Source organism: Rattus norvegicus, chromosome 13, assembly GCF_036323735.1.
Source record: "Rattus norvegicus strain BN/NHsdMcwi chromosome 13, GRCr8, whole genome shotgun sequence".
Lineage (NCBI taxonomy): Eukaryota > Metazoa > Chordata > Mammalia > Rodentia > Muridae > Rattus > Rattus norvegicus.
In genome coordinates this window covers 95713334-95739742 of record NC_086031.1, presented here as the reverse complement: position 1 = coordinate 95739742, position 26409 = coordinate 95713334, and the positions used below count along the sequence as shown (strand labels likewise).

Sequence of the window (26409 nt, the reverse complement as noted above, 5' to 3'; positions counted from 1 at the left end):
CTGAACAGCACAAAGGCTGTGAGGCATCGACTGAAGTGATGATGGTGGTGTCTCATTTCCTGGCTGTCCAGACCCACAGAGCAGCTCTCTCTTTCTGGACTTCACACTGTTTTGAGGGTGTTTTTTTTTTTTTTTTTTAGGCTTTGGCTCATGCCAGACAGCTAACAGGCATGTACTGACTGATGCATTTTTGGTACAGCAGCAGAATACATCTTGGGATGGTGAAGAACTCACACCTGGGACATGTTGCAAACATTTTAGAAATCCATTTTCTCCCCTCCCCAGTTCCCACTGGACAGGACTTGCTGCCCACACCCAGCTCAGGAAGCCAATGCTCAGGCTCCCAGACAAAGCATAAAAGTGACATGAGAGGTGGCTCAGGGCAGTCCCTGCGGCTTTTAGCTTTGCACTGAGCAAAGCATGTGGCCACAGCTCTGGAAAAAATATGACAAGAGTCTTGGGCAGCCCATGGTGTCCTTGTGGGTCTCAGCCATCCCTGAAGATCTGGCACTGACCCAGAGCCATTCTGTTCCTTGATCGACACCTTCCCGGCTTCTGGCCTCATTTCTACCCTCTGGTCGAGCTCTTCGTGAACTCGTACCGTTCTGCTGCCCACTGAAGAAGTGGATGAAGAAAGTAACCGCATCTCCGGAGGTTGAATGTTTCATCAGCTACAGGCTGCCACCCCCATGCTCAGGGGGGCTCTGCAACCCATGTGGGAGGTGAAAGGCGAAGGCAGAAACGCATATGCATGGGTAACACGGCCCTGTCCGTGGTGCAACTCCGTTCCTTCCATTCAGTCTCTGCCAGCCGGGTCTCTTCATCATCCCCACCTGGTGCTCCGCTAGCCACAACCGCAGTGGTTCCCAGCCTTGGTCTCTCCACCAGCAGGGTCTGAGTTAGGAGCTCACTAAGGTGTAAATCATGCTGAATGAAAACAAGAGTAGGAAAACAGATGTCAGCAGGAGCCTATGGCTCTCAACAACCCCCTCCCAAGGCTGGAGCTATGGATTCACCTCAATCCTGTCTCTGTAGTCTCCAAGTCAATACTGAGGCCTTGCTACAGCACACAATGCAGAAATCAATGTCTGTTAGGATGGCATCGCATGGCCCCCACGAAAGGTAGGTTGCCTCTGGAGGCTTGTGAACATGCTCATTGGTATGATCGCCGTGTCTCATTGCTTTTCCTGCAATTATAGACCGGGTGCCTATAGGGTTCTTCACACCACCAGCTGCTTACATGATGGCTACATCCAGGAACCCCCAGGGTGATGCTGTGTGATGTGTCAGTTCCAAGGGTCAGGGGGAAGATCATTGTCACTGATTCCAGTGGGGGTGTATGAACATGATCCTCAGGGCAAATGACATAAGTGACCTTAACTGGGCACAGGTCCCCAAGCCTCCTGCTTGAGGGGATTAGTAGTGACCAAGTAGGAGGAGGGGACTTGCATTCCTGTGGCCTGACAAGGACTTTAGGCTAATTCTGCAAGGATGACAAGTTGACCAGAACTACAATCTACTACTTAGTCTATTCAGAAGAAGAAACAAATCTTTTGACATTAGAGATCCCACCCCTGACTCTAAGAAGATGTCTAGGGAGCAAGACCAAATAAAAGAACCTAAACTATTCTCCTCCTAGCCCTGCACAGCTGGGAAGTCGGTGAGCCCCTCTAAGATCTGGAGCTCCCTTTCTAGAGCCAGACATGGCAGCCATGCCTAATGGAGTCTCACTGTACAGCTCATGGCAGATCAACCAACCACATTCTAACTACAAAGCCAGTCCTCTGTCCATTGTGAACTGAGCCTAATTGTGGATAATTGTGGTGGTTTGAATACACTTGGCCCAGGGAGTGGCTCTATTAGGAGCTGTGGCCTTATTGGGTTCAGTGTGTCACTGTGAGGGTGGGAAAAGAGAGCTTCCTCCTAGCTACCTAAAGATGCCAGTCTTCTCCTGTTTGCCTTCAGAGCAAGATATAGAACTCTCAGCTCCTCCAGCACTATGCCTGCCTGGACACTGCCATGCTTCCCACTGTGACGATAATGGACTGAACCTCTGAACCTGTAAGCCAGCCCCCATTAAATGCTGTCCTTATAAGAGTTGCCTTGGTCATGATGTCTCTTCACAGTAATGGAAACTCTAAGACAATAACTCTGTCTAACTTGCTGTAATTCTTTTATGTTGGGAGTGATGCCCTTGAAGCCCTCCATTGTTGATGTTATTATTATGGTTAGAATTAAGTATGACTGGGTTCATGGAAAACCCCCAGCCAGCTGCAGAAGACTAATACAAATATGGTGGTCAAAATAATAATCATATGATAAAGATACCCAATGTGATGACCTGTAACCTTTCTGAAAAACCAACATCCTGCTGACTAATAGATATGACAAACCTGTGACCTTTCTGACATCCTGACAACATCAGCCTACTCCCTGACCACATGAATATTGTGTCCTTGGCCTGCATAAATGTTTCTTATTTCCCCCCTCCCTCTGTTACCCCTGTTATGGTATAAATTCAGCCTCGGGGAAAAATAGGATTGTCGCCTTGATCAGACTCTTGTCTTGGTGTCCTTCTTCACATCCCTTGTCCCCCATTCTCTTCCAGGTACCTTTAGACCCATCGTTTACACTTTTATTCTGTACTAATTGAACACCTTCTATGCACCAAGCACTCACCTCAGCTCAGGGAAATAATGGTGGGTAGGCTGAGCCCTGGTCATGGGGGAATAGGCAGTCAAGCTATGACAACAAGCACCGTGGATGCCTACTATGTGCTGTGCAGGGCGCTACAGAGACAGAGTTTAAGGAAACAGATGAGTTCTCTGCAGTCTGGAGACGACTAGAGACCCATAAAAGACGCAAGCACAGACTGAAATGAAACAGACAAGGAAAGACCAGTGCGCCCCAAAGCAATGAGTAACAGGATGGGGTGACACAGCATCCCTGAATAGTGTGGGCCGGGGTCACACTTGTGACCCTCCCAGCCAGGCCTGGTGGCACAGGCCTGTGATCCCAGCTACCCCATAGATGAGGCAGAAGGTTTGGGTTTAAGGATGGGCCAGGCAATTCAGCAAGGCCAGGTCTCAAAATCAGAAGTGAAAGGAGGTGAGGGCATGGGACATGGTGGTAGATGGCTTGTCTGGGAAGGATGGGGCCCTAGATTTGGTCTCCAAGACAAGGAAAGAGAGCAGGAGAGGAGGGGGAGGGGAGAGCAAGGGGGAGAAGCGAGGGGAAGAAAAGGGAGGGGAGGGGAGGAAAGGAAGAGGAGAGAAGGGAGAATAGGAAGACTATAGAAAAAGGGAAGGAGGGGTTGGGGATTTAGCTCAGTGGCAGAGCACTTGCCTAGCAAGCACAAGGCCCTGGGTTCGGTCCCCAGCTCCGAAAAAAAAGAATTAAAAAAAAAAAAAGAAAGAAAAAGGGAAGGAGAAAGGGGGAACAAAAGAAAGGAGGATAGAAAGTGGAAGGAGAGAGGGGAAAAGAAAAGAGTAAAGGACCTTCTACTGAGGGGACAAATTGTCCACACTGGACTCACTCACCAGGGTTGTCATAGACCCCTGTCACACATAACCCATAAACGTCACCTGCACCACAGCACATCCTAAGACGGAGACAGTGCAGTAGAACTCAGAGACTCCTGTGCCACACACAGCTCAGAGGCTGCTCTGCAGAAGGGACCTTCCCTCCCTTGACAAAGCCCAGGCTGATAGTCTGCACTCTCTGCCAGTTCTGGGTCTGGGTTTGGGAATTCCCAAAGTGGAAGAAACAGGGAGACATGAGAGGCACACTGATGCTGGGTTCTGTGAGCATGCAGGCACCCTGAGCTGGTGTGTGGGCTGCAGGAAGCCCGGGAATGCTGTGTACAACCGTGGTGTGAAGACAACGCCATGGTTATACTATGAACGCCATGGCGGACTGCGGCTGAAACCAGAAGACAGAAAGTTCAGTGGACTATGGGGAACTCGGTTACACAATGACCGCTCCTGGCTAAAGGCCTGGAGCCTCCAACATCGTCCACACAATCCCTCTCACTCTGCAGCCAGGTAGAGAACAGTGCTTGGCTCAACAGCTCAAACCCATAAGGATCGGTCCTGCTTCCTGCTCCTGCTGTGTTACCTCATCAGGCAGGGCTTTCATTGGGGCACGGTGGGAGTATGGTGAGGTACGATTGGCTGAGGATTTAGGGGCTTGAGATTGGCTCTAACACTGCATATAATGCTATGCTTTGGGCAATAAACTCAGCTCTCCACCCTGATGCTGGTCTCTGGAGCCCTGCTTGGATGCTACCCTGTATGCAACACTGTCATCATGAAAACAATGATGATGGCCTCTCAAACCAGCCCAATAGCCATGCTCCAGGGTATGGAATGGACCAGTGTCCCTTAAAAGTGACAGCCAACAGGAGTCCCTGGAGTCTGATTGCCTGGATTCTTCACACGACTCCATTGCTTCATACCCCCATCCTCCGTACTCTGTCCTGTTCCCACAAAACTTGAAAACTCTCCGAGGAGTGGCTTCTGCCTTCAAACAGCCTTTTCTCACCTTCTGGGAGAGCAGCCATCTTAAGGCTGCTAAAGCCTGAAGCCAAAAGGACTTGGGTGAACTGCTGGTCACCTCGGCTTTCTCCAAGGAGGACCCTACAGCCTCTCAGGCTTCCACAGCTTAGAGCAGGAAGCATCCAGACCACTCATGAAGGGTAAGACTCTGACATTGGAATAACCCCTGACTTCAGGAAGAAAGCACTAGAATAATTCCCTGATCCCCTCCAACTCCTCACAGTTGAGGTGAACCGTGAAGCTACATCTCCCTGGCTTCTACATCTGCTGATTCTGGGGATCGAGGAGGGAAACGGGATCAAGCCAACCTTCCAGAGTGCCAGTTTCACCTCAGACACATATACAGTGTTGTCTGGAGCTCATGGAAGGTGTAGGAGTACGGACAATAGCTCTATTCCTACTGACGGGCCTGGACGCCATGAGCTGTACTGTAATCAGCCACCTGTCTCCATCCCCTGGCCCTTGCTTTGATAAAGACTTGTCTAGGGGTTCTCTATGCAGTTTGAAGTTCAGTCTTTGAATTATACTTGGTGTGACAATTAATTGTGACCTTGGGAAGTGTTTTGACCTTCACAGACTCAGGTTCCTCATTTTAAATAAGTGCACAAGGGCAGAATTTATCTCACAAATTCAGCAGTGCACATGGAGTTTATTTTTGAGTGTCCAGCAGTGTAGCCACTTCCCAGCCTTAGGCACTCAATCTGAACCCAGGGATGGCTGAAGAGTTAGCACCCCCAACTTCCCGTTGCCTCCGAAGAGACAGCACTGGGACACGAGGACATGAGTGACCCTGCAAAGCTAAGGACAGGATAGCAAGGTGATCAGGAAAAAGCCCCAGAGATGAGCACAAAAGGGATCGAGAGACATTTCCAGAACAAGCAGCACCAGAGTTCAGACCACAGGATGACAGCTCATAGTGCTCTGCTGAGCAAGGGTGTTCAAGGGACAAGGTGAAGGAAGGGACCCGGAAGCGAAGCTGCAACATCGGCAGGATTTGCTCAATTAGGACGGTGTTATGAAACATGGAGGAACTGCAGTATAAGCCTTAATGACCCAATGTGCCTCTCTGTGGGGTATGACTGCCACTGTGGCGGGGATAAAGGCCACTAATATGGTTCCCAAGAATCCTCACAAACAGGCTGAGGGCAAGTTCAGTTCATTGGTTCCCTGATGAGAGGAGCTGCTGAGGTCTGAAGGGCTGGAAGCCCTGCTAGTTAGAAGCCTGTGACAATCCCTCAGCTGCCTCCTCAGAGATGTGATTAGATGTCTCCCGAGTTGCAAAGGATGTGTACAAAGGCACCTTTCTTTCCCAGAAACCCCTGCTCCTGAGTCAGGGTCAGACATCTGGGATCAGATTCAATCAGCCATGTTCTGTCACGGGCTACCTCCCTCAACCCTACCTCTCCAAGGCCGGCCTCAAACCCCCTTCTGTTTGCCACTGAAGTCAGCAGGAGGAGGACAGAACTTACCAGTACAGGTAGTAGAAGAAGGAGAGGAGATAGAAGGCCAGCTTACACCAGGCCTCCTTCTGACAGTAGCTCAAGGTGTCGGCATTCATGACAACTGGTGGGTCGTAGGCTAGTTCTGAGCTATCTGCTGGACAGTGGAAATACCTGCAGGGAAGAGGGCAAGATAGCGATGTCTCTGAGGCTCAGGGTTCCCCATGTTGTCAGGCCGAGACCCCCCAGCATTGATTATATGTTTTCCTGAAGATCTGTGGCTCCTGACAACCTCAGACTCCAGCCATTGCTATAGTGTGACCCGGCCACAACCTTTCAGCGGGTGTTAAAGTCTCCCAGCAGATCCATGGTATCATATGAAGGTGCTGACAGAAGGAAACATGTCACCCAGGACTGTGGTTTGAATGTGAGAGCTCTGCCCTATAGGCTTGTGTGTGGGTGCACGTGGTGCCAGGCTCTTAGCCCTGTCTGGGGAGGTCACGGAACCTTCAGCAGGTAGGGACTCACTGGGGGAAGTGGGGAAAGTCATAGGGCAGCCCCACTTCCTGTCCCAGCTCTCTCTACCAAGATGTAACAACCTGTGAGTTCCTGCTGCCATAGGCAGAGCTCAGCCACCATGCCTCCTCCACTGGAGTGGGATGCACTCCCTTCAACTATGAGTCCAAATAATTCCTTCCTGCTTGGGGTTGATTCTGATAGCCTGCAGCTCCTGGAAGACACCAAGAGCTCCCTTTGGGTATAAACATATGTGGAAGAGTTGTATGACCACCTTCTCCATGTCTATATTCTAAACACTAAGTGCCTTGAATTCTTTTAAACTCCAGAATACCATAGAGAGACATTGTAGAGTCATGTTTAGGTATGTGGGTTGTTGTTGCTGTTGTTTGTTTGATTGATCAATTGATTGATTGATTGATTGATTGATTGATTGAAAAGCCCAGAAGAACAAGTGGAACATTGGCCGTCTTGGGAAAGCTGGAAAACAGTACCGTGAGCAGATGAGCCCCCGTTAAAGTCTACAGCCACATCAACTCCACAAATGCTGCCCAAGGCCAGGGGGCTGACGTGACAACCGGGGCCCTTGCAAGTGTCTGCAGCTCTTAGTTCATGTCCACCAACATCTGTAGGGCACAGCTTCCCCATGGAGCCCACTGCCCCTGGAATGGCCCCATGCTGTGCTCCTTGGTCACCGTGGGGAAGGATCCTGGGAGGCAGGAGTGCACACTGCTGCTCCTGTCAGGCCTGGAACAGTAGCCGTTCCCCACCCTGAAGAGACACCAGGCACAGGTCTGACCTGAAGACTGCTGGTGGCACATGCTCTCTCGCGAGCTGGTATCTCTGTCCCCTTTTCCTTCCTCTTCAGAGGATCGCACTGGCATTATCTGTCACTGACACTATGCTAAGAGGATATCAGAAGCCAGATTCGATGACAGCTGCCAGCTCATAGCCCTCGGGCCACTCACCTCTCCTCTTCTCCAGACCAGATTTCAAAACCTATTTGCTGTCCCCGTGCTTTGTTCCCAGGTGACCTCATTAAGTGGAGGCAGAGGAACTGGACTTAGCAGAAAGGACTAAGTGTGACTCTTTCTCTTGCTGCTCACCAAGTTGTCCTTCCTTGGGTCGGTCATCAACCCATCCTGGGCACAGCTTTAAGATGGGGATGAAGATTGCCCACCTCAAAGGACAAGTGTGACGCTGGTGTACATTGATGTGTGCAACTAACCTCTCTGAACAGTCACTAAAAAGCGACCAGGTCGGTTTCATGGAAGCAAAAACGAGTGTGAACATAAAAGGGACCATGGACAAGGAGGCAGGCAAGCTGGGGGATCTGATCAGTCTCTAAATCACAAACATCTGGCACTCATGGTGTGATGCTGGGTGCAGTGTGTGAGGCTATAATTTCAGCTCTGGAAATGTTGAGGCATGCGGCTCCCTAGGGCTCACAGCCCAGCCAGCCGAGCCTCCCTAAGTTCCAGTCCAATAAGAAACTCTGCTCCCTCCCTCCAAAAGTTAGATGTCACCTGAGGAACTACACTGGAAACTGTCGTCTAAACTCTACACACATGCACACCTGTGCACACACACAGACATAAACACATGGAGGGCAGAGGCAAACAGAAAAAAAAGAAAAGAGACACAAGGGGGTTAAGTTCTAGGACTCTAGATGTTCAAGTACTTCTCTGTCTTCATTCTGTCTGTCTTTTGTATTCTGTTAACTTCCTAAGAGTAAATAGACTAGGCCATCAGAGATTCAAGAATCAAGACAAGTCTTTATAGGCAATGAGACCATGGCTACTCCCTACCTACCTACACACACACACACACACACACACACACACACACACACACACACACACACATATACACACACATACATACACACACACATATACACATACACACACATATACACACACATACATACACACACATATACACACACACACATACACACACATATGCACATACATACATTCTCTCTCTCTCTCTCTCTCTCTCTCTCTCTCTCTCTCTCTCTCTCTCATCCCAGGTGTGAAAACAATGGCTGGCTCTCCTTTTCCACTCTTGGGACAAGTGCAGCTCTGAGATTAGAGGACAAATCCAGCTTTACAAGCTATTGCTGCCTCTTTATACCTATGGGGCTAGAGATAAGCCCCAGGGCTGTGCCTGTGCAGTATGTACGTCTCCCCAACGCTCATCACAGTTAGATAGGCTTTGACTACGACAGACCAGGACTTAAAGACCCTCAGGGGAGATTTTGTCCGTAGGGAGGAGATCCAGCCCCTGTGAGATGTCGAGGACACAGACGGGTTCTCACTGGTGAGGTGAACCATTACCCTCAAAGCTTGTCTAGCTCAGAGGCTCCTGTCCCTCACCTACACCCAGCCATAGGTCAAAACCTGTTCAGTTTACTTCCGGTTCTGTTCTCTCCTGGAGCCAGCCTTTGCTCTGCAGGATGGCTCACCCACTGTCTCGTCCCTTTATTTCTTCACCTGCAGCCCTGTCCTGTCCCTAATTAGTTTTTGTCTTCAATATGTCTCCTTCTGGCCCATCCTTCTCACTTCTTCCAAGATCACCTTCTAAAGCTCAGATCAAGTCGCGCCACTTTCCTCCTCCAGAATGCCTCATGGCTTTCCGGTCCACGCGTGCTCCAAGCTCTTATCAGAACTTCTTGGCCTCTCAGTATGAGATTGCTGGCTGCTCATCCACTGCAGCCTCCAGGAGCCCCCATCTAACCACGCAGAAAGACGAATATTGTCTCCTAAACTCGCCAAGTGCTCTGTCACTCCTGGGCCCTGGCACACAGTTTTCTGGCCTTTTCCACACTCTAAAGACTAACATGTCTCAGTCTCTACATTCCTACACACAATCCTCGTATATCTGGTAAGAATATATACTTCCTTCTGCTGCAAGGGTATTCCTAGGATAAAGATTCACACATATTTTCATCTAGGAATTCCCCTCAATGCCTAGCCAAGTAGTGTGTGCTCCACATGTTTGCTAGTGAAATTGGCCATAATGGACCAGCCGACTTGGGCATCCAGAGCTCCGGAATTAAAGGCTTTGAGGTAGGTAATTAATTGATCCAGGCAATTAAAATCCCCACTTCTCTGGTATTTCTCACTTCTGCTCCATATCCATCCTGCAGAAAACCCACTCAAGTGAGCCAAAGCACAGCCTTACATGAAGAGGGACTATTTGGCATCCTAACTGCCCCAAAAACCTAGTGCGACTGGTGGGTGTGTTTTTTAAAACGAGACAATTTACACATCATACTGTTTGCCCTTTTAAAGTGCACGTACAATTCAGTGTTGGCGTGTTTATAGAGTTGTACATCTATTCCTACTGTCTGACTTTAGAGCATTTTTATTACTCTTACCCAGGGAGGGAGGGAGAGAGAGACAGAGACAGAGAGACAGAGAGAGTCAGACACAGAGAGAGACAGAGACAGAGAGACAGAGAGAGTCAGACACAGAGAGAGACAGAGACAGAGACAGACAGAGACAGACAGAGACACAGAGAGAGACAGAGACAGAGAGAGTCAGACACAGAGAGACAGAGACAGAGACAGAGACAGAGAGAAACAGAGAGAGACAGAGACAGAGGGACAGAGAGGGACAGAGAGAGAGAGAGAGAGAGAGAGAGAGAGAGAACCCTGTACCTACTAGCAGTTATTTCCTGTTCTCCCTCTTCTTTGGAAACTACTAAGCTTACCTTTTGTCTCTACAGATTTGACTATTCTGGAAATATCATGTCAATAGAATCATATAATGTGTTGCTATTGGGTGTGATATCTTAATCTTAGATTTTCTTTGAAGCGCATCCACACTGTAGCACATTTAAGTACTTTCTGCTTTCTTAATTTCCGTACAAATGTTCCACTGTATGGATCAACCACATTTCCCTTATCCGTGCATCGTTGACCAACAGTCATCGATACTGTTTTCATATTTCGTCTCCAGTGAATAACATTGTAGCTGTATTTCACACTCACACACAGGACTGGGCGGGGTGGTCTGGAACAGAGCCAAGAGGGACTTACTTCAGGCTCAAGAGAGTCAGTTTGTTCTGAGTATCTTTGTATGTGAACTTGAAACAATCTATAGTCATCTCACAGGACAGTCTTGACTGGGGAACTGCCTCGATTATATTGACCTTTGGGCCTGTCTATGAGGGAACATCCTGACTGTTGATTGACGCAGGAGGGCTCAGCCCATTGTAGATAGAGGGTATTGATTAGGTGTTCCTGAGTTGTGTGAGGAAGTTAGAAAAACATGAGTCTGCCTGGAAGCCAGCAAGAAATAGTCTTCTAATGTTTCTGCCTTCAAGCAAGAGTTCCTGCCCTTCAATGAACTATAACCTGTATTAAATAACCCTATTTGCTTTTGGTCAGAGTACTTAATCACAATGCAATTGTATCTAGGAAAGGGTTTCTTTAAAAGGGGATAAAAGAAGGCACCTGGTGCTGATCTAACCGGGCACACTGTCCTTGGGTGCAGAAGTGAAGGTGGATGGACCAGTCCCCGACGGACCTACCTCCAGAAGTGATAGAAAAGCAGAGGAACATTGAGCCCCAGGGTGAGCCACTCCTGTGCACACAGAAACATGACGCAGAAGAGGCTGTGGATGGAGTACTCCGGCAGCACCAGCTGGAGAGGAAGCAGAGACACAGGCCCGGTTAGAGGGAGGCAGCGCTCCACCCACCCACTGTCCCCCATGCACAGGTGCTCCCTGCAGCATGGTCACTCCCCTGTGACTGACCACTCTGGGGTTAGACCCAATCCTGAGTAGACACAGGCCCTCTGTACTTGCCTGGGAAAGGGGGAGGAGGTTGCCCAGCATCGGGGCTGTCTGAAGGAACTGGCAGTGTCCCATGTCACCTTCAATCTGTTTGCACTATGTTACCAGCTCCTCTGTGCACCCCTCTAGCTAACAGTGTGCTTGTTCCTAATGCAGGAAGGTCGGGAGAACAGAAAGGCCGATGACAGGCCAATCAAGACCAGCACAAGAGAAAAGCCAAGTAGCAATGGTGAAAACAGGTAGCCTCTTTGAGAAGGGAGACGATGAGCTCAGACTCCCCGGGGAGATGCATGGGGACGGGTGGAAGAAGACAGACACCCCTCCTGGGTAGGTGCATGTGGTTAAAATAAAAACTGAAAGATGACTAGAACGTAGATAATCAACCCCTTCAGTAAGGAAAGCCGAAGGTATGCAAACACAGTCATGTAGGCAGAACACACACACACACACACACACACACACACACACACACACACACACACACAAGCATGTGCATGCATGGCCTGTGCACCCCACTCAGACTATCTCAATTGCTCTGCTCCAACAAACTGTCTTTCGGGGCCCATTCTAAAGGAATTGCGGCTCGTTCTCCCCCGCTTCTCTCGGCCCCATACCTGATTCCTAACTTACATAAAAGAGAAATACTTACGCTTTAAGTTACTGACTGTAGACCAGAAGGCAAAAAGTTAACACATTTGCATGTATACATGTGAACATGCATGAGCATGTATGTGTGCCTGCACAATGTTTGGAGGTCAGAAGACAATCTCTCCTTCTACCTTGTGGATCCCAAGGACAGAACTCTGGCTATCAGACTTAAGGGCAGATGTCTTTGCTGAGCCCTCTCACCAACCCTGCCATAGCATACTTTCTGACCACCCATGGAGACGACCCCACAGGCTAGCCAGCATATCATCTACATGGGCTTCTCTGCCACTGCCTCACACACACACACACACACACACGCACACGCACGCATGCACACACACGCACGAATGCACACACACGCACACACACACATGCATGCACACACATGCACACACACATGCATGCACACACATGCACACATGCACACATGCACACACGCACACATGCACACACATGCACACACATGCACACACACACGCACACACGCACACACACACGCACACATGCACACACATGCACACACATGCACACACACAAACATGCACACACATGCACACACACAAACATGCACACACATGCACACACACACAAACATGCACACACATGCACACACACACATGCACACATACTCCATAATCTGACTCAGCCAAGGTCTGTCCTATTCCAGTCTCCTTTTGCAGTGGCCTTTGCATGTTGCCCAACACATGTGATCAAGTGTACTGTTCTGACCAATCACATGCAGAGATGCATTTTGCAACTGGGGGTTGTTCTTTGTCCTTGGCATCTGGTGAAGAAGAAACGGCATTAACCTTAAGTGATTCCAGCTCAGCACACACTCAGAACACAGGCGCCATCCCTCCAGGGCCAGGGCTTCAGTGGGTGAACCGGGCACTGCCTGCACCTATGAGTCTCAACCATGTGGTAAGAGAGGACACGTCCCACCATTTCTCCTCAGAGAACCTCAAAGCTCTGCTTCTTGGCTTCAGCTGTACCCAGACAGGGCTCCACCCTGCCACCTCCCATGCAGAGAGCGAGCCCACGTTCTCAGAGCCATCACACCAGCCCCGCTCTACCATGCACGTCTCTACATTTCCGAGCCATCACTTGCAAGCACTTACGCCAAATACTTAATGTGCTCCAAGACAACTACTACAGGCCGGAATCCCCCATTACAGATCCATCCCCTCTGAATGACGACAGTTCAGAATCCAGGTGCTCTCTCAACCACACCGCTCCTCATTCTCTGGGACTTGGTTGATAATGGAGACTTCGACTGGTGGGGAGGATCTCTCACCATCCCCTGTGTAGAAGAAAACGCTTAACAGAGGCCAGCTCTCCTTTTAGGGGTTAAGGGAAAACTAGCAAATCCTCCAGCTGTTGTGTGTGCGTCTTCCCGCTGCCTCTCAGTATCTAAATTACTGAACAGGTGTGGCCCTTAACCCCAGGAGACTTCAAGTGTCTGCAGTGCCCTTGCAGTACATTTACTGTCCCTCCTTTTTCTCCAGTGTCCTTTGTCACACTGATGTGGATGATGTAGGGAGCTTATTTCTCTCAGACCAGACGGAGCTTAGCCAGGCCACCCACACCGGCCTGCACCGTGCCTTGCCCTAGACCATCCATGCCTGTCTACTACTTGGCCTTTGAAACATAAGACATCATGTCCCAGATCCCAGCAGCTGGGAGGGGCCCCATGGACCATGAGTGGAAACTGTAGAAGAAGCCTGGAACACTTAACGGCCAACCAAAAAATGCCCCGAAGCCCTATTTTGTTTCCTCTGACATTGCAAAGAACAGTCATAACAACAGGCATACTTCATCATCCTGACACCACAAGTGAGGAGAGAGGCCCCCAGGCAACCCACAATGGGCAGAGTGAGAGCAAGCCGTAAACTCCAGCTGTTCTGAGCGACTGAGAGTCACGTGCTCCTTCTCTCTAGGACACACTTTGGTCCACCTTGTCTGCTGCAGTCAGAGCCTCGGAATGAGAAATCGATGAGGAAAGCAAGGCTGTGTTCTTCCCTCCTCATCCTCCCAAGCATCCTTCTGAACCTTTGTTTGATAAGCCACCTAGGCTGGCGTGACGGGCTCCTGTTGCCGGCCGCCTTGAGCACCAGGCAAAAGGCCACCAAACACGTACAGTTCTTATTCATACGGGTAACCAGCTGGCTCGCTCCCAACTCAGAGAGAATAACTGCTATAGAAAGATGCCCCACGCTTGGACCTACCAGAGGAAGTACAGAGAAGCAGATCGAAATCTGACCGTGCCCCTGGCTAGTGTCATTCATATCGTCGGCAGACACTGTTTCCTGCTGAACGGCGCCAACACCTGTGAATCCCCGGATGAATTATATATAGTCACCACTTCATGTAGGTCACAGCGTGGGACCCCCGTGGCCCGCTTTCTGCAGTTATAAATAGTAAGAGTGGTCTCACTCTAGACCTCGTGGGGTTCTAAAAAGGTAGCAGCTAAAGCCATGCTTGCCCACGCGCACCCGTGATCCCCGGCTGAGGTGACAGGCTACATGCTACATGGTGAGAACTGGTCTTGCAAAGATCCAAAGCCTAACGAGCGACGCCTGCCAGGTTGAGAGTAGCTGAAGGCTTCGTGATGAAGGTAGGACCACTGTTAAGGAAGAATGAATGTAAATATGCATGGGGAATCCGGCGTTCCATAAGGCAGGGCTAGCAAAACCAGAGGGGCTGAGGAGATCACTCAGTGGTTATAGCACTTGCCACAACGCATGAGGACTAGAGCTTGGATCCCCTAGAAACCTGCACAAGTATCAGGTACTTTGTCCCACCTGTAATTCCAGCCTCAGGAGGAGAGACAGCGGATCCTCAGAGCAAGCTACCACAAGACTAGCTATAAAGGGCAAGCTCTGGACTTGACTGAAAGACCCTGCCTTCATGACTGACTATGAAAGAAGAGTGATCGAGGGAGATCTCTGCCATCAGCCTAGCTCTCTACATACTCATACATACATGGGCATGTGTGTGCACACATTTCCCCATATACATGTACACATACATGTATGCACTCACACCTCTGTCATACACACACACATACACACACACACACACACACACACACATATGCACACACGCACGCACACAAAGGTAGAAAAAGAAAACCAATGACAATGAAACAAAGAACTCACTATCCTGGTTAGCCCTTCCACAAGCCACCAAACGGGCCACTTATTTAAGAGTGGATACGGCAGGCCGGAAACCAGGTAGGACCTGCCAAGCCCATCACACTTCTGACTTACTGCCCAGATTCTAGTAGTCAGTTTCTGTTTGCTGGCAAATATTCCCATCTGGATATCCCTGGGCCACTTTAAACTGAATCCTCAGGTCCCCCCCAGTCCCTGCAAACCCTTTCCCAGCTTCTCCTTTGTCCTAACAACAACGCCTCCGCTCCCTCCTCATCAGCCTGCCTGACGACTCTGCAAATCTGAAGTGGTCATTTCTACAGGGCACTTTGACCTGGTCTTGTTTTCCATTTCTACTGCCCCCTACAGGCCAGGGCCCTTCACCTCCCCCAAAGCTAATGCAAGGTCTAACAGAGTTCTGTCCCAGCATGAAGGGTCTCTCTCCCTCTGTCCAGCAGGGACACCTTCTTTCTCTGGCCTCCGCCACCCAGGCTGAGTTCTAAGTTTTCATTCGCCCACAGCCTTGCTTTCTCAGGAATTTTTAAAATTAAATTTATTTTGTACATCAAAATATGTAAACTTTTATTGGTAACTAAAGAGAGCTTGAAGTACTTAGTTTTAGCAATCTGGAGCATCTAAAATATATTGCGTAAAAATCAATACCAAAATAGTCTAGAGTTATAACCTAGACTTTAAAACTCTTTTTTTTTTATTAGTTTTTTTTCTGGATTAAATTTGTTCTTAGATAATGACACAGGTGTACACAGTGCATCTTTCTGGGAGGGAAGAAATCATTGTCTCCTTTTAAAGTTTATTTTTATTTGTGGTCTAAATATGTCCTCCCTGTCACACGGCTTCTCACTCATCTGTGTGTCCAACCATTTACTGTCAGGACGTAGGCATCTTGGGAGAATAAATACCACATGACAGTTTGGGGTTTCTCTTCAATGTGCTGGTAGAGAAGGGCAGTGTGTATAGGAGAGACTTTTCTTGGCTTCACAGGGAGAGGAAGTAGAGAGTAGATATCGATATCAGAAGCGGAAGTAATACGTTTGGCATGAGAGGGACCCCCTAAGGCTAAGGAATGGGGCAGAGAGTGAGAGGTAGGACATCCTCATGAGTCCTAAGATGGCAAGATTCCTGGAAGGAGGTGTATACATGTGTGTGTGTGTGTGTGTGTGTGTGTGTGTGTGTGTGTGTGTGTGTATACAGCGTACACATGTGCACACACTCGAAACTTCACATATCTGTGTGTGTATGCATGCAAAGGCCAGAAGGGGACATCACTCCCTTCTACTTAAGCGCTACTCTTTCCTTATGCCTTGAGGCAAAGGCTCTCACTGAAGCTTGAGCTCACCTTTCTTTTTTTTCTTCTGGCTAGGCTAGCAGGCTTTAAGTTCCAGCAATTCTCCTGCCTCCACTCTACTCAGTGCTAGGGTTAAAGCCACACCCAGCTTTTTCTGTGTTTATTGGAGATCTGAACTCGGGCACTCATGCTTGCCAGACAAGCACTCTTGTCCACTGAGCCATCTCCCCAGCCAGGGGACCAGATCTCTAAAAGAAACAAACATAGCCCACAGCCATGGAAGGCTGACAGCCATGGAAGGCTGACAGTCATGGAAGACTGACAGCCATGGAAAGCTGACAGTCATGGAAGGCTCACAGTCATGGAAGGCTGACAGCCATGGAAGGCCCGCTAAGGAAGATCCGGGCCTGAGTTTAGGTTGAAGACTGCAGAAGCTGCAAGGCTTATCTCCCCAGCTCTCAATGTTGCCTGTCAGTTCAGACAACAAGCCTTTCAGCTAATATCACATTGGCCTGAAATGGTGAGCATTATGTAAATTCCTTCTGGTTACATAAGGATTTAACCACATGATATGAAGAACTGCAGCTAACTACACCAGGCCCTATTTCCCTTATCAGTAAACCACCACATGGGCTGGCGGAGGATGGAAACTGAACTAGGAAGGCTCTCAGAAGTCAGCCAGCACTGGAGGACCATGCCACTGCAGCCCCGAGGATGACCTTCATATTGTGAATAAACACATCCTGGCGAATTCCCTATTCAGGAAGTAACTTGTCCTTCTTCCCTGAAAGTCAATCAAACAGCCCACAGTCAGATTTGGCTTCCTACTCCTCGATCTAGGCTCCTCGGTCTTCTTTGACATCAGCTTCCGTCCTCCACAGGTGGGAAGAGAAAGAAGCCAGGGGCTGCTTCAGTGGCTTGCCTATCAAGCCAATGTGCCTGCCAGTGTACGTGACCCTAGAGCAGAAGCCCTCCCGGGCTAAACAGAATCGGGGTGACACCCTGTTGACCTGCAGCATGGAATCTATCCCTCTGTGTGCTCAAACGAGCAATCACCAGCAGCAGCCCTGGGCTCTGGTTGACTTACAGGAGCAAGGGGACAGCAGGATGGTGCTACAGTTTGAATGTCTCCCAGAGGACTATGTGTTAAAGGCCTGATCCCCAGGGTAGCACTATTGGGAGATGTGGGGCCTAGAGGGAGGGCTTTAGGAATTGGAGGTGTGCTCTTGAAGGGGATCCTAAGATAACCCCCACCCCTCTCTCTTCAGTGAACAGATCTGCTCTGTCACATACCTGCCATGACAAAGTGCTCCATCACAGACCCAAACAGGAGTGACCACACTAGCAGATCAAGGCCCCTGACACATATACAGCAGAAGACTGCCTGGTCTGGCCTTAGAGAAGAAACACCTAACCCTCAAGAGACTTGAGGTCTCAGGGAGCAGGGAGGCCTGGTGGGGTATGTGTATAGTGGGGGACATCCTCTTGGAGATGGGGAAGGAATGGGATAAGGAACTGTCAGTGAGTGGATTGGGAGGGAGATAAAGTCTGGACTGTAAAAAAAAAAAAGATTAAAGATAATTTAAAAAAATTAAAAAGAAAAAAAAGAAAGACTCTGTAGCCAAAATAAACTTTTCTTCCTCACAAGCTGATTGTCGCAGTATTTTGTTGTGGTGATGGGAGCTGGAAGAGAAAGGCTTGCTTAGATAGGAAACTGGATTTTGCTGGACTGTGAGATTCGGATAAAAGTGTCTCTGAGCGCAGTCAGGAAGCTACACTCTGAAACTGCCTGCCGTGAAGAAGTCACTTCCATTTGGTTGCCCCAAGTGGTGACTGCCTTGGGGAAATCATGTGATGCTCAGGGAAGGCAGTCCAGCCTCCCCTGTCACCTCTGGGGAACTAGGACCCCAGCCGCAGCTGGCACAGGGGAAGTCAGTTGCTGAGACCCAGGCTTGAGGTGACTTGAGTTCTGTCTGTTAGAGGACAGTTGAGGGTTTTTATCTGGAAGCCACGCTAAGTGACCTGGCACAGAATTACAGCCTAGAATCATAATTGCAGTTATATCTGCACCAGGTGTGGTTCAGGGCTTGTCACTGCCAGAAGCTCTCCTGAATGTCTCAGGGAAATGTTTGGATGTTGGCCAGTCATAGCCAAAACCAGACCCTCATGGCTGACCTCAGAAGATGGGGACTGTCTTCAAGGAAAACAAATAGATCACCCCTACCCCCACCCTCATTTCCTTAGACCAGGAACATGAGGGGAAAATGTGGCACAAAGGTAAGGAAAGAGGTTGCCTGCCTGAGAGACTCAGGACCTGAAGACATGACCATCCCTTCTCCTCTGTGGATTCCCAATGGTCATCGAAGCATGGAGATTCTGAGTGTTCTTTAGGGCCTAGAAGACTTCCTCTTTAGACAGACTGTCTGGGCCTCTATTCCTCTACCACCCAGAGGCCTGGCTGTGGCCTGACCCTTCTGGTGTTCCCTGCTCCTTGGGTTCTGCTTCAAGGTTTACTGGCTCTGACTGACTTGGACACGTCCAGTCCCACGGCCATCTTCCTCAGGAGTCTCACGGCCTGCTCTATCACACACTGAGCACAAAATGTTTGCACAACCACTTGCTGCCCACTGGGGAACTTCTCCTGTTTTGACCCATGAGAAAACACACACACAACACTCTGAAAAGATGTTTCCTTCCAAAGTATTCATGTAGGGTGGGGGTGGCTTTGTTGTAAGTGGAAGGCAATAGGGCATGAGGTGACAAGACAGACATGGTTCAGTGTCAGGCCCCACCCTCCCCTGACAAAATGGGTCACAATTCTATGAGCTCGTAGCTCTCAATAGCTCCCAGATTTCATGTGCTTCAGAATCATCTGGAGGTTTAGCTAAAGTGGGGTTTGGGGAGTTGCTGGGCTGCCTCTCGCCCCACCCCACATCTGAGCTCCAGATTCAGCAGTTCTGAGAGTCTGAGTATCTGAGTAACAAGTTCCCTGTGAGGGATGGGGACAGTCCTCCTCCATGTGTGCTCTGGACCGGCACCCCCACCCCAACAACACCCCACCCCCAACACCCCAGGCCCTGGCACTTGGCAGCTTGTTAGGAATGTAGGATTTGGGTCCCAGCCCAGATCTGCTGGAGCAGAACCTGCCTTGGAAGGTTTCCAGGTGGCTTATGTATGCACATCAAGGTTTGAAAAGCTCTTCTTAACACCGAATCTCAAAATAGAGTTGAGCACCTCGGAATAGCACGCAGATGTGTCAGAAGTGCCGATCTCCGATCTCCGGGTCCCACCCTAGGCCACAGAGACAGATACCACGCAGAAGCTGCAGGTCAGACATTTCCCAGACACATCCGTTAGAATATTTAAGCTGAGGTTACACCTCAAAGCTCTCGCCAGACCCCCAGCCCTCCAGGGAAGTTGAAAGCTTCTCCAGCGTGTCACTGGGACAAACTGGAGCCCTCAGAACCTTCACACCACTGCTTGGGGACTGGGGTGTGATCAGGAGGGTGTGCAGTCCAGAGCAGAGGAGTGGAGCCTCTGACTCTCTGACTCTGCTGTAAGAGATGGCTCTAAGGCTTCCCTACCCCAGGGCTGGTGGAATCTGCTTGGTATGGAAGTAAGCATTTGGGCTCCCTGTGGTCTCTATAGTCCCCCCTCAGATTCCCATTGTATTCTTCCTGTGCTGTGCAGGCCATCTCTCTCCCCCTCTCCCTCTCCCGTGCCTTCTTCCTCTCCCTCTTCATCGCCAGCAAGCTCCATCTGTCTTGGTATTTCACTAGACGCTTTTTAGGTAAGACAGGTGGCTAGCTACTTTTAGGATCAAGCTTTGGACTCTGGCCAGGCTGTGCCCCCTCCTCCAAGCCCACTGTGTCTGACATTCTGAATGAGGCAATAAGACACACTCCAAGTTCAGTAACCCTCCTGAAAGGTTCCTCACATACATGCTGAGTGACTGATCCACCTAAATACCATGGTGGGGGACGGGGTGAGAACTGAAGCCATTCCTCATGCAGTACTGTTTCCAAAGCAAAATTCTCCTACCATTTGCTAGCAACTCAGGTGGTTGATGTTAGCGCTTATAGCTAGCTATGAGCACACTCCTTTTTTTTTTTTTTTTTTTTAATCTAAGCTGGAGATGAGGGAAAGAGGAATTGTGTCCAGACCGAAGGAACCACTAGGAAATGTTTCTGACTGTGTGGAGGGAGGGGCATGAACCAAAGGGAATGTTCTAGAATGCAGAGGAATCTGACTTGACACATTTACATTCTGAGGTAAAGACATAATAACATTGTAACTGTTGAAGCCTCTTAAGGAAAATAGCAGGGTCTGTTTCATATGAGCACAGGTATGAACTTCCCTAGTTCAGTCTGCGGTGGAAGAGCCCCAAGTGTGACACACTCACAGGTCTTCACGCCCATACCTACTAGGTACTAAGCTCATTACATGGTGTGCCCGCAGGGACAGGACAATATGAAGACGACATTATCTACAAATAAAAATAAGTGGGAACCCAGAGACAGTGTGATGGGAAATAAGAGAAAGAAAAACAACCAACATTCATCATGACTGGAGAAAGGGTACTTCTTCCTCAGCCACCTCCCAGTCCTCAAAGGGAGGAACTTGGGGAAAGAAGGGGCAAACCCTAAGGCCATCTCCTCCCTGTCGGCAGCTTCCCAGTGCACCTCCAAATGAGGTTTCTGAAGGCGATTTTCCACACATGCTTCAAGTATGTGCCCTAACAAAACCAATCTGGTCTTCAATAGCATCACTGCCTTCCAAAGGCTAGCCCTTCCAGGATGAAAGCGGCGGATTATCCCATGTAACAGCTATTAAATGAGGCTAATTCCCTGTGAGGTGCAGAGGGTTGGTAGAATGTTTGCTCAAAGCAAACAGAGAGGGTTAATCTTACTAAGCATGGAGAAGTGACACCTAGAAGAGTGCACGCATGCAGTCATTAGTGCTCTCCATTTGTTTGTTTGTTTGTTTTCTGTAGTGATAAGAACCAAGCCCAGTATTTTGTTCACACCCCCAAGCCACCTACTGTTGAGCAAGTCCCTAGTCCCTGAGTTTTTTGATGCAAGGTTTTTTTTTTTTTTTCTTTTCTTTTTTTCGGAGCTGGGGACCGAACCCAGGGCCTTGTGCTTGCTAGGCAAGTGCTCTACCACTGAGCTAAATCCCCAACCCCGACGCAAGGTTTTTTTGATGCAGGGTCTCAATCAGGCTGTAGTGCAGGCTGGCCTCAAACTCTCATGATTCTAGCTTCCAAAACTAGAATTTCAGATGTGTGGCAAGACACCCAAGGCAAGAGATATTTATGGACCAGCCTGGATATTTATGTCCAGAGAAGTGTCTTTACCCCACACAGAAATGCTAAGACAAGATAAATGAGCCCAGTGCCCCAAGCAGACCAGGTGGTCCCAGGCTGAACACCAAAGTGTGGACTTTAAATCCGGCTTTGTGCATATAGGTTGGAAGATCCAGATTTACCAAGGAATCTGACTTGATACATTTACATTCTGAGGTAAAGACATAATAACATTGTAACTGTTGCAGCCTCTTAAGGAAAATAGCAGGGTCTATTTCATATGAGCACAGGTATTTAGAGGCAATGTGTGTGCAGCTCTTAAAGCTGCATGTGGTACACGGCCACCTCCGTAAATAACAGCTACTGCTTATAAGATGAGGCATTTGACCTACACAATCTCCATAGAACTTTTCAGTTCAAATGTCCCAGTCACTTTGCAAAAAAAAAAAAAAAAATAGCAACTGAACTCTCTTAAAAATTAAGCTAATGTGTCTTCCACCTCTAATCTATGCCCAGGGCTTGCACTTTGTTTAAATCCTCTCTCTTCCTTCACCACTTCCTGTCCTCTGAAATGTCGGGAGTTTGTGGGAAGCAATAGTGATGCTGTTTTGGTTTGAAGACAGTTTGTCCCCTTGAATTTTTTTTTTGAGAACTGAGTCCTGGAGTCTTGTTAACAGAATTCAGAGGGTGGAATCTTAATGAACTCTACATTTGGAGCCTTTGGGAATCGGTCAGGTCAGAACATTCAGCTAAGAGCTCTGTCTCAGCCACTGCTATTGCTGTGACAAAATACTATGACCAAGACAACTGATCAAAGAAAGTGTTTAATTTGAGGCTTATGGCTCCAGAGAGTTGGGAGTCTGTGGCTATCGTCATACGGAGCAGGCAGGCAGACGTGTGGCTGGAGCAGCAGCTGAGAGCTCACATCTTGATCCACAAGCAGACGGCAGAGAGAGCTGACTGGGAATGGTGTGGTTTTTGAAATCTCAAAGCCCACCTCCCAGTGATAAACTTTTCACAACAAAGACACACCTTCTAATCCTTTCCAAACAGTTCTAACAACTAGAGACCCAGCATTCAAATATATGAGCCTATGGGGGACCATTCTCTTTCGAACCACCACATGCCCCATAGCTCACTAGTAGTGGTTTCACGAGATGAAACCATACAGAAACACTCACTCGCTACAACCAGGACCTGATACAAACAGGGTCTCTACCAGAGCCTGCACCATACTGTGTGGGAATACCTGGAGCATGGGATGGTTCATCCTCCAGAACCGTGAGCTGGAATAAACCTCTCATTCATAAAGTAATGGAGAATAGATTGATAGAACTCAGTCATAAAGCTCAAAACACTCCTGTGCATATGCATTTGCCGGGGGTGGGGGTAGGGGACACAGATGTCAAAGGCAAGCACTGTAGGTACCAAGGTGGATTACACTGTAACTCGGGCGGCCCCAGGAGCAGGTTTTCTAGCTCATAGCTTTATCCAATGCCTGTACCAGTGGCTGGCATTTTTTTTGTTGTTGTTGTTGTTGTTGAGTGAATGAATAAACTGATATTTAGGTCATTTCCCGAACAAATCTCTCATTGTCAAGAATATTTTTAAGTGTGAAAATTTCTACCAGCCCTCCCACTAGTCTGAAAACCGAGAGACCAGTCAAAGACCAAGTTGGTAAGTCGCAGGGTCAGTAGGTCTGTCCCTACTTTGGTGTCTGTCTATCCCACATCCTCAGACTTTGTAGCCCTGGCCGGGTTGGTCCTTGACAGGTACGTGCCATCGGCCAAGGAGGGATCTGAGTAGATTTGATGAACTTTGGCTCAAGTCTCCAAGCGTTCACCTAGAGCAGTGACTTAGACATGGCAGATACAGACACAGCTCAAGGCCTTACATAAGTCAGGGAGGTTAGCTGAGCACATGAGCAGCACCATCCAATGAAGAACATGGGAAAGTGTAGTAGTAAATAATAAAAATAATAAAAAAATTCACCGACCCATGCTATCACCGGAATCTTAGGGCCACATGGCTTCTGTGGGGTGTTCTCATCTCAGTTAGCGGGACTCAGCAGACTCTCAGGCCCAGAGCCCTCAGAATGTCTCTACCCGACTCACCAATCTTCCAATCTCCCCATCTCCATCCCCCGCTGCTGCTGTCTACTCTCTGAACCCTGCAGCCATCTCGCTGCCATGGCTAGCCCCAGAAGTGACAGCCCTTCTTGTTCCCATGGCACGGGTCGCCGCCACACCAGCCCCATTCAGCCATCCACCCGCTGTGGTTATCGTCACAATTCCCAGTATCCCAGTAAAACCAAAACTCTAGAGGCTTGTAATTTATCAATCAGATTTATATCAGGAAATCCTCACCCTACAAAATGCCCACACCATAAACTCAGAGCCAATTAATATCAACAAAAGCTGCTCACCTAGATAAGACAAATTGTCCTATAATTATCCATCCCTTATATGATTTTCATAGCTACCTGTGGCTATTTAAAGCCACATGGGGGTGGGTCTCCTTTTCATTTCTTCTTCCCTACCCCCTACCCCCCTTCTCCCCTCTCCAAAACTCTATGCCTGCCTTACTTTTTCACTGTCCAATCACAGGCCTTGCCTTATCTTAGGCCTGCCCTCACCTGAGTATAGACATCAGTCCACAGGGACGGTCAAGACAGCAGAAGCATGGTAGCTTCAAAGAAGGAAGACCTACCCTGATGCAAGCCTGGAAACACACCGTGATGGAGTAAGGGTATCCATTCCTGATCCCTGCAAACCCTAAGGCCAATGGAACAGTATTCAGGGAGGGAGCTCCAGGAAGTAACTATGTCACGACAGTAAAGCCCTTGTGAATGAAACTGGTACCCTGAGATCCAGCATCATTCCTATGGTGGAAAGAGCCACTCAGAAGGGAGCCAGCGGCGACCCACGTTGAGGTGTTGAGGTGCCTCAAGAGCTAACTGTTCCCTTCTTCTCCCATCTCCGCTTGTTATCCTTCTCACTGGGGCAACCAGGATCAGAGGAAGGGACTGCCTGGAGGCCTCTCTCCTAGATCCACAGTTCATCATGATAGGCCCAGGTTTAAACTTGACTTTGAATCCCCTAGGTCCTCCGGAAGCTCTTCAAATCCCAAACATCATTATCCTGCCCGCTCGCCTACAGGCATCTACTCCTGAGAGTTCTTATTCCTGTCCTCCCCAGGGCTTCCATTCTTCTACCAGTCCCAAGAAGATTGTCCCTTATAGATCCTCCTCAGCCACCCATAAGCCCCCATTCTTGGAGCTGGTGACATTGGCTTGTCTTTGGAGGTCCTAATACAACAGAGAGGACAGAAGGTACTTGTGATTCCCAGACAAAGCTCAGACCACATGTTCACCACCTTACCCACTCACTCGGGATTCACTGCTCCCCCAGGGCAGCAAGCTGTGTGCAACACAGATGCACCATCCTGTCTGTGAGGGGCACACGTCCCAGTGTAGAAAACATGGCTGGAGTGATGCTACTGGAAAGACTAGCTGTTTGGGAGGTTAGGGGCTGGGAGGGTGGAACCTGTGGGGACTGGGGGACTGGAAGGCTGGGAACTGAGGGCTGGGGGTGCTAATGGGCTGGGAGGTTGGAGACTGGGCACAGAGGGACTGGGAAGCTGGAAGCCTGAAGGCCAAGGGCTGGGGGCTGGAAGGCTAGAGTTAGGGAGCTGGGGAGCTAAGGGCTGAGGCTGGGAGGCTGGGGGATAAAGGTCTGGGGGCTAGGAGAATGGGGGGTGAAGGTCTGGGAGGGTGGGGGCTATGGAGATGAGAGTCTGGGAGGGTAGGATCTGGGGGGTTGAGGAGTTGGAAGGCTGGAGGCTAAGAGTTAGGAAACTGAGAGACTGAGGGCTTCGGGGGAGGCTGGAGGTCTTAAGATGCTTGGAACTAGGGGACTTGAGGCTGGGAACCTGGGGATTGGGAGGCTTGGAAGCTGGGAAGCTGGGAGGGGGTAATGGGGTCTGGGGGTCTGGGAATCTGGGCCTGGGAGGTTGGTACTGTCTGGAAAGGTTGCTGTCGCAAACCAAAGCTTGGGAAGATTAATGCTCTGACCTCACTTGTCATTCACAGCTGTCCAAGCAAAACATGGCAATGGTCAGGACAGTTAGCAAGAGGGAGAAAGGACAGGCACGCACTGATGGAGTTGGAAAACACTCAGGAAGTCTTTATTGATTATCTGAAAGGAGGAAGGGGTAAGGGTGAAAGGAACTGACTCACGCTGATGGAGTTGAAAAACACTCAAGAAGTCTTTATTGATTATCTCAAAGGAGGTGGAGAGGAGATATGGGGAGGAACATTCAGGAACTCCTCTCAGCAGTTGGGCCTGCCTGGTTGGAGCAGATGCCTGGCTGGCTCACTGAAGCTTCAGTGACATTAGGAATAAAAACCCTTTCACAGAAATATGTGTGCTCATACGTGAGCTCAGCAGAGGCCAGGGTCTGAGGTACACAGACGACACACTGGATAATGGGATGCAGAAGTCAGTCCTAGAAGGCAGCTTTGAAGGCTGTGAAAGTCATAGTGTAAATGAAGTCTTGGGCTTAGATCTGATGTCTAGGGGAAGGGAGAGCAAGAAGGCTGAGAACAAGCTCAGGGCTATGTCCTTGGTGTGACCAGTACTCAGAAACAGGGAGAGAAAGAAAAGCAACTGGAGATGCCCAG

At 49.2% G+C, this 26409-nt stretch overlaps 1 protein-coding gene across 9 annotated transcripts in view; it reads right to left on the bottom strand.

Moving 5' to 3' along the window:
• Positions 1–242: 242 nt before the first annotated feature.
• The window catches only part of Cnih3 (cornichon family AMPA receptor auxiliary protein 3), a 191061-nt gene continuing 164894 nt past the window's right edge, over positions 243–26409 (bottom strand). For 8 of the 9 annotated variants that reach the window (XM_063272628.1, XM_039091108.2, XM_039091107.2 and 5 more), the window contains 3 exons: positions 11054–11166; positions 6026–6169; positions 247–927 (listed from right to left, as the gene is read on the bottom strand). In XM_063272628.1, coding sequence (XP_063128698.1) covers positions 900–927; positions 6026–6169; positions 11054–11166 — 285 coding nt within the window. In that variant the 3' untranslated portion in view covers positions 247–899. Of the gene's footprint in view, positions 928–6025; positions 6170–11053; positions 11167–26409 lie in introns of all 9 variants that reach the window. The other variant, NM_001166578.2, reaches the window with a different exon arrangement.